Source organism: Tetrao urogallus (assembly GCF_951394365.1).
Source record: "Tetrao urogallus genome assembly, chromosome: 13".
Classification (NCBI taxonomy): domain Eukaryota; kingdom Metazoa; phylum Chordata; class Aves; order Galliformes; family Phasianidae; genus Tetrao; species Tetrao urogallus.
The window spans coordinates 16,276,992-16,293,041 of NC_136826.1; the positions used below are offsets into that span (position 1 = coordinate 16,276,992).

The 16,050-nt window shown below is 49.5% G+C and overlaps 1 protein-coding gene across 1 annotated transcript; it reads right to left on the minus strand.

The window, feature by feature from the left end:
• Positions 1–1,905: 1,905 nt before the first annotated feature.
• Positions 1,906–13,221, minus strand: LOC306951457 (UAP56-interacting factor-like; the record flags this gene model as incomplete). Its single annotated transcript, XM_079541960.1, has 9 exons — positions 1,906–2,084; positions 2,818–2,929; positions 3,924–3,998; positions 4,084–4,127; positions 4,398–4,479; positions 5,177–5,301; positions 7,158–7,300; positions 10,539–10,682; positions 13,140–13,221. The coding sequence occupies 9 exons, from the start codon at positions 13,219–13,221 to the stop codon at positions 1,989–1,991; spliced, it is 903 nt and encodes a 300-aa protein (XP_079398086.1). The 3' UTR covers positions 1,906–1,988.
• Positions 13,222–16,050: the final 2,829 nt, after the last annotated feature.

A 16,050-nucleotide genomic window follows, 5' to 3' on the forward strand; every position in this document is an offset into this window, starting at 1 on the left:
GTTAGGAAAGAACAGAAAACAACACAGAGTCCCCGTACAAATCCATCTCAAATATCATGCTGGCTTCAGCCCTGCAGTCTCCAGCAGCTATAGCAGAGCTGGATTGCTGCAAAGGCAATCACAGCCACAGATAAACCTCCAGAGTGCGGGCACTGGGCTGTACTGAGGCTCTGCTCCTGGAAAGAAGGTGAGCAGAGGAGAATGCAGCACTGGTATAACTTTAGAGAGCATTATTCTGCTGTTTCAGTACAGAAGAAGAAGGGTTTCTTATGCCTGTTGGAGAAAACTGACTCTGTGCCCCCCTCCTACTGTGTTTTTAGCATGATGGCTGTGACTTCTTGCTGCTTGTAAGTTCGGTGCCCTTCTCTGCACAGCCACTTTTTGTCTCTTGTTTCATGGAAATTCATTGAGCCCTGTGCAGGAATCAGGCTAGAAAGAAAGCATACCTTTTATCATCAATTCCTTCATTTTAATTTAGTCCTTAGAAAAATATAAGGTAGGGATTGCTAATAAACATCTCCTAGGAGAGGAATATCAGGGTGAGCTCTGTCCATACTTAAAGCAAAGATACAATTGCAGTCAGGTCTATTGTCGTTTGTGACTGTATTTCCTGCTCATCTCCAGTGACTTCCACACAATTTGCATGAAGAGATGAGTTCCCCTCCTCAGTTCATTAGGCTGGAAACCCGTTTGCATTCGTTTCGCTTCAGATGCACTCAGAGCCAGGTCTGCTCTGATAGTTTTGCTGATAACATTAAAAGCAGAAGCAGAGTAACAACTGAGATTTTACAAGGAGCCTATTTAAAACCTCCTGCTGCTTCAGAGGTCATTTGACCCACAGAAATGATGGCAGGAGGTCAAATGCTGCAGTGATGCTGCCAAGGGGTGGCCAAGTGCTCACTTACATGTGCAGAGTGGGCAAAGAGGCAACGGGGAGAGGGCACCCAACGTGGCTGTGCACCCCTTGAGGACCACGCCAAGAGGCTGAGCTTGCACCCAAACCCTGTTAAATGAGAGGAAATAACTGGAGGTGCCATTTGACAAGTTTTTTATTCAGTGCATTGGATTCATACATCACTGCTCAATCAACCAGCTAGCAACATTTCACACATTCCTATAAAATCAACCTCCAATCCGGTCTCTTGTTAAAGACACTCAGTGTAAAATGTAAAGCAGTCTATCAAATATTTACTTCTTTACTTACAGCTTAGGGCCCAGTAACAGGCTGTGCTTGGCTCGCTCAGTGTTGGCTGCAGTAGTGGGCAGAGAATGGATCAGCAACTCATGTTTGGTACGGGGCTTCATTAACAAACGTCTCATCTCAGCTCATTAACTTCTCAGCCAAGTGCTGTGTAGCCTGGCCTCCTTCCCACATCAGCATGATTATGCACGGCTGGAGCTGCACCTGCAAAGACCCCAGTGCAGACCTACACAGCACTGGAAGCACAGATTTGGGCTGAGACCACCCATCTGCTCAGTGCTCAGAATAGCAGGGCGCTCCAACTGAGCCTTTGGGCTGCTAACGAGGCAGGACGAGGCACTGTGAGGATGGGGAAGGTCCTACACTGCAAACTTTTGGGCGGGGGTCCTGGCTGCACGCTGTAAGGCTTTTGGGTGGAGAATGATGGAGCACATCCTTGGCACAGCCACCATATTTGCTGGCGTCTCAAGTGGGCAGGCCCAAGGACTCAATGCTGTTCCCTTCTCTGGTGCCTGGCAGGGGGATGGAATGGGGCCCCCGCTCCATGGAGCCCAGCACAGCAAGTCCACCTCCACTCATCCCCTTCCACCACCTCCCTACACTGCGTAGAGCCCTGACTGTAGTGCCGCCTCATCCCTGCCCTCAATCACTCGCTCACTGTGCACGGAAGGAAGTAGACAGCAGGTTGTCGAATCAGCTACCTCAGAGGGAATCTATCGAGTTTTATTGAGCCAGCTGTTACGGGGCCCGGGCTGCTGCCCGCTGTCCCCATGATGAGTGCGTGCTGCTAGGGCATGGTGACCGTCCGGCGGGCGCTGCGGGCTGCTGCAAAGCGCCTCTTATTCCTCAGCCCAGAGAACCTCTCATCCAGCGTCAGGCTGGTCTGCGGGGGAAAGGGAGAGCATGTCAGTCCTGCGGCTCGTGGCCAAGCGCAGCCGGGCTTGCAGCAGGGTATTGATTAGAGCCCATCAGTTGGGAGGGTGCGTCGCAGCCGGTTAGTCAATTAAACCACCCATCACATGGAGACAAGGAGCTCGACAGACTGTGTGCGGCTGAAAAACCTCCCAGCAGTGCCCAGCCCCCAGAGAGCGGGCGTCCTTGGCAAGAACAGGAGCAAGCAGATGGTGTGTGAGCACAGGGCGTCAGGAGCAAACAAACCATCCAGACAAGGAGAGCTGGCGATGAAGGACGGTGGAGCAGGATTTCTGACCCGCCCCGGGGCTCTTGGAGTAAAACATGGAAAACGTGGCACTGAAAAGTCCTCCAAAGCAAAAAAAGAGCAAAGCCCAGAGGTGCTGCATCTCTCTGAGGATGGGGGAGCACCAGCGGTGACATGGCTGCCCCCGCCCAGGCCCGCTCCCAGGGAGCACCTCCCCACTCCGAGCAAGCACACAAATGGGACAAGAGGGACCAACAGAGCAGGAGTAACAGGGATGAGTCTGTAGCTGCCAAATAGTCTTCTCAGGTGCTGCCATTTTGGTGAGCACCCAAGCCAACAAGGCCGCAGGGCTGTCCTCATGGGTTGTGCTAGATAAACCCAGCTGGCAGCCCCAAAACCAAGCAACAGGGCTCCTGTAGGGTGCGGGATGTGGCCGGTCCCCTCGGTGCTCCTCTACCTGGTTGGCCATGGCACGAAAGTTGAACCTCAGCATCACCCCCTTGGGTTGGGGCTTGGTGATACGTGGCGGGGGCCTCTGGTTTCGCAGGAAAGGGCGCTTGGCTCCGAGCCTGGGAGAAAGCACAGGTATGTGGTCATACAGGGAGCTGAGGCAGGTGGCTCCCTGTTATCTGCAAACTAATAGGGTTAAGAGAGATCCGTGTGCAGCCCATGCCTCTCCCAGTGTTAATCACAGAGATCTGCGTGAGCGTGTCCTGAGAAGGGCAACAGATCTGTGAAGGGTCTGGAGTTAAATCTTATGGAGAATGGTTGAGGGAACTGGGATGGTTTGGTCTGGAGAAGAGAAGGCTTAAGGGAGACCTTACTGGTCTCTACAACTCCCTGCAAGGAGGTTGTAGCAAGGTGGGGGTCAGCCTCTTCTCCCAGCAGTAAGATGAAAGGTGATGGTGTCAAGTTGTGACAGGGAAAGTCTGAGTTGGATATTAGGAAAAACAACTTCTCAGAGTGATGATGCACCAGCACAGGCTGCCCAGGGAGGTGGTGGAGTCCCTGTCCCTAGAGGTATTCCAGAACCATGGGGATATGGGACTGAGGGACATGGGTAGTGGAAATGGTGGGAGTGGGCTGATGGATGGACTTGGTGATCCTAGTGGTCTTTTCCAACCTTAATGATTCTATGATTCTATGAAGAGGTGCTCAGCAGCTGTACAAGCTGAGCTCCAGCACTGCAGCTACCAGGGAATGCTTTCTGGGTCCAGTTACCCTCACCCACCCACCAGATCCTGCCCCTGCACAGCACAGGCCTGAGGCCACTCTCCTCCAGCCGTGTGCCTGCGAGCAGCTCAGCACTGCTCCAACAAAGCCCGTGAGCAGCCATGTGCTGCCTGCGCTCCCACTCCCCCTTGCTCTGGATACCAAGCCAACCACACATAATTACTGTCTCCTTTCAGATACACCAAAACAAGGCACCATTTGCTCACCATTTGATGGCCGAACCATTAGCTCTGCACTTATTATAAAAAACATCAAGCTGCAATAACGCTAAAGGGATTAGCAATGGCTTTTGCAGGGCTCCCATCCTAACAAATCAACTCATTTACTTACGTGTTGGTCTGGCTCGCCTGGGGATTAGCCACAGAAACTGTCAGAACCGCTCCGGGGCTGGGTTTCACTTGCCACCTGCCAAGACAGCGAGATGTCTCCAGCTTCAATTCAAGCGTGAAAGAGCAAGTCATGTTCATTCTGTGCCTTTGTCGCCAATTACCTTCTCATCCTTGGTGGTTTCCCTTCTGCATTAGCATCCATTTGCTGTGAAATCAATGACAAAAAGGATCAGCTAAATAATTATCAGTCAGAACCTGTGATTCGTTTTCCAGCATTTTGTTTGGTATATTTGAAAAGCTCTTTCTCTGTGTCATCACAAAACTTGTTTTTCTTGGGTTTCTTGCTGCATAGGCAAAGCAACTGGCAACCACCTCTCTTGGTTATTTTGGAAGCAAAGAGAAAACTGGGCAAGGGCTGGTAAAAGTGAAGGGTTGTCATCCACAGCAGGTAGTATAAAAATGCCTCTGTACTGACCCCTCTCTGGATGTAGGCTTTGGAGAACCGCTGCTGCATCCGCTTCTGCTGGAAGCCTGGTCCCCTGTTCAGCAGGAAGGGCCTGCAGGGCGGCAGGAGAGAAAACAACGGAGGTCAGCACTGTATCGATTCTCTCCTAAAGTTTAATGTTGTAGCACATAGCTGAGTTTGGTATGAAAAGCAGCATTAGAAGTAAATGAGGATATCTGTGACCAAGTTCAGCACTATGGGTTTTTCTGCCAGCAAAGGATTTCAGAGAAACAAGTTTTTCTGCTTGAATGAAAGGACAGCTTGTGTTTGCTTTGAGTTCTTCTCATTGGAAGAAAAATGATAGAACAAAATCATAGGAAAAAAAAGAATGGTCAGAAGGGACCCCTGGAGGCCATTCTGTCCATGCTCTGCTTACAGCAAAGACAAGACTGACACCAAGCTCCGTTTGAGCTGGGAGGATGCGAGGACATCTAGGCAGACCCCGGGGCTGTGCCCAGAGTTAGCCCCACTCCCTGCCTTCCCCTTGGGACAAAGCCTCTGCTTTTGTAAAAATAAAGGCTATATCACCCTTCCAAAGCTTTCCCCAAAGTGGCAGATTAGATGCTGAATGCCAATAGAACAGTCGTGTTCTCCACGCTCACTAAAATCCAGTGACAGATCGAATACCACCTTATTAACATAGAGCTGCTTTGTGTCCAGGTGTTTTCCAAACACACCCAGGGCACTCCTCTCACATCGTGCAAGCATACAACTGACTGAGATCAGAGCCACAGGGAACCAACATTTACCTTCTCCCTGGGGCGCTGGTGCTGGCAGCAGCTGCTCTGAACCTCCTGGGGCCGGGTGGTGGCCGTCGCCGTGCCTCGGGCTGCCCATTGCTGCTTTTGGGGAAAGCATCCTCATTCTTGTTGCCCTGGAAGAGCAGAGACAAGTCAGCTGTTGCTACCTGCACTGATGCCATGCAGGCAAAGGCAGAGCGACAGCACAAGTTAGGAGAAGTGACAGTACTGCACTGATGCTTGTTGATGCATTGGGTACTGCTGGAGGCTGTGGCAGAGGGGTTTCAGCTCTCTGCCCTCCATTCCCATATTGCCATTCACAACAGTTTTTTCCTTTGCAGCTTTTGCTGTCTTGCAGCAAAGACTTTGTTATATTCTTAATGGGAAGTTGATTCCCTACCAAACTTACTCAAACCTGGTGTCTGCCATGGTCTTTAGCAACTATAGCTGGAATATTTCTACCAAGTACCAAGCTGCTGCACTTTCAGCGTTTGGATTTGTGACACACCGTTGACAATGACTGGAACATGTACTGCAGGTCCTGGGCATGACACCACAAGTCGGAGGGAGAATACTTCATCTTAACAGTATAGAAATAAAAAAAAACAACTAAAAGTGTGGAGCACAAATCTCACACAACACGTTATAGCCTCTAGTTTGTTTTCAGTCATTGGCCTTTTCCAGTTCAGACACAGAAACACAGAATCACAGAATGGCCAGGGTTGGACATCAAGGATCACGAAGCTCCAACCCCCTGCCACAGGCAGGGCCACCAACCTCCACATTTAACACCAGCCCAGGCTGCCCAGGGCCCCATCCAACCTGGCCTTGAACACCTCCAGGGATGGACGGGGCATCCACAGCCTCTCTGGGCAGCTGTTCCAGCACCTCACCACTCTCTCTGTAAAGAACTTCCCCCTGACATCCAACCTCAATCTTCCCTCCCTCAACTTGAAACCATTTCCCCTTGTCCTGCTGTTATCTAGCCTTTCAAAGAGTTGAAATGTCTGATGCCTGAAGCACCAGAAGGCTCTTATCAGCAGCACAGTTCTCCTGCATGTCCTTATACACACAACCACATACGCCTCTCAGTCAATTTCTGCGGGACAGCCACCATCAGTGCTGCTATTCAATAATTCAGATGTGTTTCCACATCCTTCCCACTTGGTTTACTCCTACAAAAAAAAAGGAAGCTATCACAGAATTAAGCCTCCTAGCAACTGCTTATTGCTTTCTGCTAATATCCAGCCACACTCCATACATATCTGAGTCACTGCAGTCATTATTTTCAAGAATAACCACATTCCGTGAGCACGCATGCTTACTTTGGGGTTCTCTGCTTCACACTTCCTGGACACAGCCATTAAAGTTGTCGTCACCATTTTGGCGTTTCCAAAAGCTCACTGAGCACATGTGACCTCCTAATTGAGTTTTTACAACCTCTTCTCCCAGAGGACTGTCCACTTGCTCAATTTCCACCTTTTATTAACACCAAGCCAGATGGATCTTAGTGATAGTCAGAGATAAACTCTGGGAAAGGCGTCAACATATTTCCACTAAAACCACTTTTGTGTCATCTTGCTTCCCTATTATCTAAAGGATAATACGGGAACCACATCCATAACCATATCCATGTCACCTCTAAACAAGAACAGGAAGATGGGGATGGCGAGGAATTGGATTTTATGGCAATAGTTTAAAAAATTAAACAAATCTTTGAAGGACGCTTTTTTTCTTTACACCCATAGAATCCTATTCAGTAAAAAAAAAAACATGCCAAGTCTTATGCTTATAAAACCAATGGGAAAACTGCTGGTTTGAATGCATGTGTCTGTGCTCATCTATGCATACAAATGCTGTACATGGGCACATAAAAGACTGTGCCTGTGCATTTTTTATGCTGACTGCCCTTCGGGGTGATGCGGGAGCAGAAAACCCAGCCAACCACTACATGATCATTGGGCAGAGCAGCACTCTTTTCCTCCCATACCTCCTGAGCTGATGCTGGGCGATTTAAAGGGCTCACTCCACTCAGTGCAGCAGCTGCTCTTCTCCTGGGGCCGGGCAGAGCGTTCCTGAATTGCCGTCGGTTGTTCTGTTGTTGTCCAAAGCCTCTCCTAAAACGGTTGGGTCCTAAGATAACAAACACAGTGTGTCAGTGACCTTCAAAACTCACGTCAGGGTTCAGTTCTGGAGATGTATTGCAAGGTTGCCTTAGGATGATATAGGAGTATCTGTATAAACAGCGTGACAAGAATCACTCTCATTTGATCCTGAAAAGGAAATCAATTTAGCACAATATAAAATAATTTCCAATATCTCACTCTGACATTTTCATGATCCATGCGACTGACAAATGCATCTTTTGAAGAAAAAAGCCTTCCACAGTCCTGGCTGCTAATAAAGGAGGAACACTCGCATCAGGAAAGCTGTCAATCTCTCGTCAGGGCTCACATGGCCATGAATTAACTGTGAAATGGAAAAGCCTTTCCATACAGACACCCAGTGATTCAGATACCCACGAGCCAAACCCACAGCTGCTGGAGCAGCTCTGAGTGCCCACACTACTCCACTGGGGAGGATCAGCCCACCTGTATCTATTTTCTTTTGGTCTGAAATATCCTTACTGCAGGGATTGAAGGGAGCATCTTTTGCTGCTTCTTCATGTTAATGCACAGTGTATACACTGAAACCTCTCATCTCGCATTTAACTTTTCCCCTACGCCTGTTTATGATTTCTGAGTGTTGCTGAAGCATCGAGAGGAGAGCACTCAGAGAGGCACAGTGCATTAAAGCCTAATTACTCCATAAGATAAACTTCTGTATCATAATTAAATAGCCATTTTCCAAGGTGCTCCATCAGTGAAATCTGTGCACACCCCCACTGGGGTGCATAAATCAAGCAAAAAAGCAGTGAATTTCAGCAGGCAGTAACCATGCATTAAAACCCCACACCAACGAGAACCTCAGAGACACAGACCATGGGATGCTCGGATGTGTGCATTGATCCCACTCCATCGATTCCTACATTTATAATGACTTGGAGCAATTAGAAGTGAAGTGTTGGGAGGAAGGATGGCAGCAGGTGATTAATGAAGGCTCCAGCCCCAGGGTGAAACACAGAGCATGCTGACACCAGTTACAAGGTAAGGGTTAGCATTAGGATTAGGGTCTTCTATCAACACAACATCTTCTTTCCAGCACGAGACTGAGCCCATCTGTGGATTTCCCACCAGAGCAATAGGATGCACAAAGCAACCCTGAGCAGCAAAGCACACTGCTGTCCATCAGCCCCTATTAGAGAGCTGCAGCTCAGCAGTGCGCTCAGGCGCATCCCAGCCCATGCACATAACTGACTGCAGGGCCAGCAGCTCTGAGGGCACCCTGTTTGTGCCAGCTGGGGATCAGGGCTTCCTTGTATATGTGTCCTGACATGTGGCACACAGGAAGCTCCATCTCTGCAAAACGTCTGGCAGGTATTTCTGGGCGTTCTCAGCCCAGACGATAGAGGGCTCCAGGAAGACCTCCCTGCATCCTTCCAGTACTTGAAGAAGCTTATAAACAGGATGAGAGAGTGACTTTGTTCATGGTCTGATAGTGACAGGACAAGGGAGAATGGCTTTAAACTAAAAGAGGGGAGATTTTAGTTAGATGTCAGTCTCTACCCAGAGAGCAGTGAGGCCCTGGCACTGCCCAGAGCTATGGGTGCCCCATCCCTGGAGGTGCCCAAGGCCATGCATGGGGCCCTGGGCAATCAGATCCACTGGGAGGCACCCAGACCACAGCAGTTGACAGAAATGGATCTTGTCCATTCCAACCAAAGCTGTTCTATGTTTCTAGCATTTATTAATCAAAGAGCTCTTGACTAAAATCCCCCAGTGTCAGCACCCTGTCTGGGGGTGCAGGCTCAGAACCTGGCTCTGAGCACACATCTGAAGGCCAGGAGTCTCTCTGCCCAACAAGCCAGGCTGGGGAGAAACCCTGAGGCCCACTTCTCAGAGGAGATTTGAAATTGGAATCTCTTGTCATTGAAAATCATCACTCTTCCCCACCACTGGGAGACGGTTTAAGCTGAATTCCAGGAAAGATAAGAGCTTGCATGAGTTCTCTTGCTGTTCCCATCAGCATAATACCTTCCCCAAGCTCTGCCATTGCTGTGCTGTGCTGTACTGATCAGCGTGTTGATAACAGTTATCACATCTCAGCCCACGAGGGGCTGCCTTTCAGCAGGGACTGAAGAGGAATGAGGCCCCTGAAGAATTACGGGCTTAATTCCCAGCCATGCTGAGCTGCCTAAAATTACTCCTGACATCAGCTCTGCACAGCACAGTGAGTCCCTGCCCTGAGCAGGGCTGAATTCAGGCCCAGTTAAACCTATAAAATACCTAGACTAACAAAAGTTTCTGCTTTCTAAGGTTGGCTGCAAAAATAGCCCACGTTTGACTTCTGAGTAGCAGCAGAATATCAAACCCCATGTTCCATTTTGGACAGAGAAATCAATTTGCAAAGGGGAAATATCAGCACTGTTTTGAATTGGGACAAATCTCAGTGAGGCAGTGTGTGGCGGAAAGCAGGAATGCAAGAGTGGGAGGCGGATCTGAGACAACTGGGAGTGCTCCCAGTGATCCTCCTGTCCTCGTGTGCCATTTGCACTCAAGGGGATGAATGCAAAGGCGTCGCTGCGAAATGTCACTAAAATCTCCAGCGAGGTGATTCAGCAGCCAGGAAGAAAAAAAAAAGAAAAAGATGGTAAACAAAGATGGCATTTCATGCAGCAGATCTCCTTAGTCTGGAAGATAAAACTAGTGGAACCAAATAGAGATTAGTGTGTAATCACACGGCATTATTAAAAAACTCATCATAAAAATAGCATGGCTGGCGAAAGTGATAAATTAGCTCCAATGACGGAGCTATCAAAGGCAGTTACTGAAGGGGTAATTTAAATGTGTTCTGGGAAAAAGAGGATTCAGAAGAGGCATAATTAAAATATGCAAAGCCAAAGGGAATAGAGAACAGATATTAAGTCACTTTGAATTAGTAATTCATGGGAGGGTGGAAGGGAGAGAAATGGATGGATTTATGCTCTGAAAGGGTCCTGTTACTCTATTGTTGCAGAGAGAAAAGCTATTCAGCACCCAAGTGCATATTACATGCACACAGGAATTAGATACGAGAAGGATTTAGGAGCTGATTTTGTCACACAAACATGTTTTCCAGGTCAGTGATGCAGCTTCACAGAATCTCACACAATCATCGCAGGGGTTGGGTTCTGGGGATCATGAGGTCCCATTGACTGCAGCACCTCAGATATTTACAAACAGTAAGGAGATCCCCCCTCATCCATCTCTGCCATCCCACAGCACTCCCATACCTTGCAAGTTCCTCTGCATCCAGGCACGGGAGCGGGGCCGCCCGAACCCATATGCCAAATTCCTGTTCTTGGTCTGCTGTCTCCGGCCGTCCCCTGCAGCTTTGGCATCTGTTTGCTCCTTCCTGTGACGCTTGATGATGTCATCTAAAATCACAGCCACAAAGGAGAAATTTATCAAAGCTGCACTTTCTACCAAAGTCATTCCCATTTTTGGTGCTTGGAATTGTCCATGGTGAAAACAAGGCTGGTGGTTCTGTAAGTGATGCTGCCAGACAATGAGATTAAGCTCAGCTAGGAAAGCACAGGCTCCATTTGCTTGGCTCCTGCATGCTGGAGATTAGAGCACAGTGAATTATGTCTCCATCCAGCACGTATTCACTACATGCAGGATGGAGATTTCAGACCATGTCATGGAATCATAGAATGGCCTGGGTTGACAAGGACCGCAATGATCATCTAGTTTCAAACCCCCTGCCATGGGCAGGGTTGCCAACCAGCAGACCAGGCTGCCCAGAGCCACATCCAGCCTGGAATATCCCACTGAAGGATCCAGTCCCCAAGACTGCCCACACAAAGGAAGGGATTTTTCCATGGACACCAACACTGTGCTCATCAGAAAACAATTTTGGTGGAGGTCTGACTTGGGAGGTGGTCAAAGGGAGGAGAATGGGCAAAAGCATCAAAGAGCAACAATGCCAGACATGGGAGCCCCTGATGCACAACCCATACAAATGCTGTTTGTGGGTTGTACAAACACTGCAGGGTGAAAATCTGTTCAGTCCCTAAATCTGTAAATGGGAAAACCAAGGTTTGGTGCAGGGAAGCAACCTCACTTATACAGGGTGACTGAGAGGAGGGGATGTCATGGCCCTGCAGACACTCACTGTTCGCCATGAACGATGGTTTCCTTTTGGTTCCCATCTTCCAAAGACAACACAGCTATGGATGTGATCAGATCAAAGCAACACACACCATGAATACCAGAAGTACTTTGTATTTTAAGTGCCACAATCTTCAGCTGACTCTTGATTTTCTCACTTATCTGGGTAGATTCCGCTTCTCACATACTCTGTGGTAGCCCTTTGGTTCCCATTGAGCTGGTTTGAAATCAAGGAGGTCTTTTTAATTCAAGCTGTTTTGATGAAGAGGAATGGTGAAGGCAAAGGGACGTCTCCTGATCAATTCATATTTTCCAACAATTTCCTCTTTTAACCTCAGACCTCCCAGAAAATATTCAGTGAGTAACAGAGCTGCATCTAGTGAGCTCCAATCCAAACGTTTTACCTTTTGCCAAATTAGGGAGGAAAGAAGCATCCCAATCAGGCCTTTTCCCAGGCAGCGATGACTCCAGCTCCTTAATGAACCACCGGAGCGGAAGCACTGAAGTGCCATTAGCTTTCAAAGGGCTATTATCACAAACAGCACATCTTACCTCCAGTGCTTGTCACCTGTCATTTTCTATCAAGAAAATCCCATGTTCAAATTAATATAAGGCCCAGGGAAAGCAAATGAGAGCAGATGTAAGAATAAGCTGCGTGACTGCTTTTGTGATTTCTCTATCAAGTCTGCCAGGAGGAGAGCACGTTGGGAGAGACTGAGCGATGCTCTGGGTATGAATGTGCTAATGTTCCCAGCTAAGTGTGCCTCTGGGATATGTGCTATTTGGGGCACAGGCTGCTTTGAAGCCTACAGCCCCTCCTCTGCAAAGAGGTTGTCAGTGTGGGCTCACAAGGAATGGAGAGGAGCTGGATGCTCAGCTGCCCAATCCATTGCCTTCCAGTTCTCTGGATACCAGTTGTTACCGTTACTTCTCCCATCAGTATGATGGGGTTAACAGAGCAATGTAAGAGGGAGCTAAATAAGGGATCCTGGGAGGTCACTTAAGGTACCCTGATGCCCTCAAGACAGAATTAGATCTTCAAGGATGGCAACACCATGAATTAAATGAAAAATTAGGGGGCAGACAAATTCCTGCTGAAAATCTTCATGCTGCCATTAAAATAAGCGTGCATCAGCACCAAGGAATCTGTAGGAGAATATACTGTGCTATCCCCAGCAAGTGGCTCATCGCTGGGAAGAAATGACACACGGTTTGTGTTAGGACACAAACCCAACATTAAGAGATGCCGGAGGACTTTCCTTCCTCGGCGATGTCAACACGACGATCTGCTGAGATCTACAGCCCCAGCCCTGAAGTCCAGGCCTTCAGAGCTAATAAAAGGGCAGTTGTTTGTGTACAGTTCACATCTCTGCTGCCAGAGGAATGGCGAGCATCACGAGCAAGCTGCTATAAATAGCTGCACACCCGAGGATATGGCTCATATCTTTATTTCAATAGAGGCTCATTTACGTAAGCCTCTCCCCTTTGAAGTTACGGGGTGCTGCCAGAAAAGCACCGAGACGGGGCCGAATCCGTGCTTCCAGCCACCCCCGTGGCTCTGCCTTTCCCTGCCCGCTTCCCTCCCTGGGCTGGGAGCACCGACAGCCCCGCTGCTCACCCCCACCACCTCCCAACACCCCGCACCCCATTTCCCAGCGCAAGCCGCGCTGCCCCACCAACCCCGGCCCGGCGGAGCCCCTCTCCCCAATCACCGCACGTACCCAGGGACATGTCAATCTCCTCGGCTCCCGGCTGCGGCCCCGCAGCGGGGCTCGGTCCGGGCTGCGGCTCCGTCACCTCCATGAGCTCCGAACTCGCAGCGCCGCCGCCCCGCGCAGCTCAGTGCGCCTGCCCGGAATGTGCCGGCACCGCCGGCGCACCGCACCGCACCAACCCGGCCCGGCACCCCGCCCCTGAGCGCACGGCTCTGTCCGGGCAGCCCCGCACCGCTCCGAGCTCGCTACGCAGCCCAGCAGCATCCTTGGGAAGGCTTTAACGCCGGGCACAGTGCCTTCAGTCTCGCTGTACCGACGCTTTTCCCGAATCCATTCTCCGGGGTTTATTACGCCCTGGAGAAAATGCGTTTTGAAAAGATATCGTAGGCAAACGAAGGATGCAAAGTGCAAGGTTTTGCACTTGGGCCGGAGGAATCCCTGGCATTTTTACAGACTGGAAGGAGCGGTCTTGAGAGCAGCCCTGCAGAGAAGGACCTGGGGGTCCTGATGGATGAAAAACTGAACATGAGGCAGCAATGTGCATTGCAGCTCAGGAAGCAAATAGGATCCTGGGCTCCATCAGAAGAGGGGTGGCCAGCAGGGACAGGGAGGTGATGTCCCTCTCTGCTCTTGTGAGACCGCATCTGAAGTACTGTGTCCAGGTCTGGAGCCCCCAGTACAAGAAAGACAGGGAGCTGTTGGAGAGAGTCCAGAAGAGAGCCACGAAGATGATTAGGGGACTGCAGCACCTCCACTATGAAGACAGGCTGAGGGAGCTGAGCTTCTTCAGCCTGGAGGAAAAAAGGCAGCTGGGTGACCTCATTGCAGCTTTTCAGTACCTAAAGGGAGCCTACAAACAGGAGGGAATCAACTCTTTGCAAGGGTAGATAACTGCAGGACAAGGGGAAATGGTTTTAAGTTGAGGGAGGGAAGATTGAGGTTGGATGTCAGGGGGAAGTTCTTTACAGAGAGAGTGGTGAGGTGCTGGAACAGCTGCCCAGAGAGGCTGTGGATGCCCCGTCCATCCCTGGAGGTGTTCAAGGCCAGGTTGGATGGCGCCCTGGGCAGCCTGGGCTGGTGTTAAATGCGGAGGTTGGTGACCCTGCATGTGGTGGGGGGGTTGGAGCTTCATGATCCTTGAGGTCCCTTCCAACCCTGGCCATTCTGTGATTCTGTGTGATTCTGTGTGAATGACTTTGGCTCATTTTGAAAACGGGAAAGAGCAGAGGAAGCACACTTGGCTCCCGCTCAGGAGTGAAGTTTGTTGTCCTGGGGACAGCAGCCATGTGGGATGGTCCCTCAGCACCCCCAGATCGCTTACTGAAGTGCAGTACTTTGGGGGACCATTCTGCCTCTGGGTCGCAGCAGTTCTGGCACTGCTCCCTGAACACAAACGGCAGCCAAGCAGCCTTCTGCTTCTTGTCAAAAAGAAAGGGGGGGAAAAACCACTCCTCTTCCAAAGGAAGAGCATCATTTTCCGAAGCTTCTGTACAAGTGCTCGGAAATAACCTTCTGTACTGCACGCATAGTAAAGGCCACATGAGTCTCAGAATGAAGTCTGTGTTCTGTGGTTTCAGAACATGTTTTCCCATCTGGGCAGCTTGTATTTAGGGTGAGACATTTCTACAGGCAAACAAATAGGGCAAAGATTTCCTCCTCAAATGTGGATGGCACTCAGCAGGATTGAGTGCCTGGGAAAGGGAAGGGAAAGGAAGGGAAGGGAAGGGAAGGAAGGGAAGGGAAGGGAAGGGAAGGGAAGGAAGGGGAAGGGAAGGGAAGGGAAGGGAAGGGAAGGGAAGGGAAGGGAAGGGAAGGGAAGGAAGGAAGGGAAGGGAAGGGAAGGGAAGGGAAGGGAAGGGAAGGGAAGGGAAGGAAGGGAAGGAGAAAATAGTATGCATTTGTATCTTCAGTGTATCTAAAAGCAACAACTGAGAGATCTCCAATTGTGTTTCCGTTTTATCCTATTTAGGGAAACAAGAGACAAAACAAGAGTTTAGGAATACTGAAAGCAACTTCCAACATAACAGTCATTTTAGTTGGCAGAATCATAAAATCATAGAATGGTCTGGGTTGGAAGGGACCTCAAGGATCACGAAGCCCCAACCCCCACCACATGCAGGGCCACCAACCTCCGCATTTAACACCAGCCCAGGCTGCCCAGGGCCCCATCCAACCTGGCCTTGAACACCTCCAGGGATGGACGGGGCATCCACAGCCTCTCTGGGCACCTGTTCCAGCACCTCACCACTCTCACAGCACAGAACTTCCCCCTGACATCCAACCTCAATCTTCCCTCCCTCAACTTGAAACCATTTCCCCTTGTCCTGCTGTTATCTACCCTTTCAAAGAGTTGACTCTCTTCCTGTTTGTAGGCTCCCTTTAGGTATTAGATGGACTCCTTCATGAAAAGGGAGTGTCATTTCAGTACAGGGAGCTTTATAATTTATCAGGTGTTCCTTTTGTCACACAGGCAAACCCTAAGGAACCTCAGAAGGCTTTTAGCTAAAAACAAATAAAAATAGAAGGCAGTGGGAGAAGGGAACACATGCCAGCATTCAAAAACTTGTATTATCTGAAATATTTGCTCAGTCTCTGGGTAGATTTAGTGAATCTTTTGCATGTTGATGAACTGGTGGTGATTTGTTGTTGAAATAAATCCTATGCTGGTATATAAAAATACAGATTTTTTGCTTGGCATGCAGGTCTCAGTGCTTGTGGGGATACATGCCAGGGAAGTGTTTCATATCCACATGTGTACATTTGTACCTGCTGGTATGGAAGCCCTCCAAAATAGACCAGAATTGTCTAAAGGAGCAGCAAAGGTTTCACAAAGGGCCAAAAATCCCATCGGGAATGTCGGTGATATTTCATATTTCGCCCACCAGGGGGGGCGTTGGGCCTTTTAATTGGGGGGAGC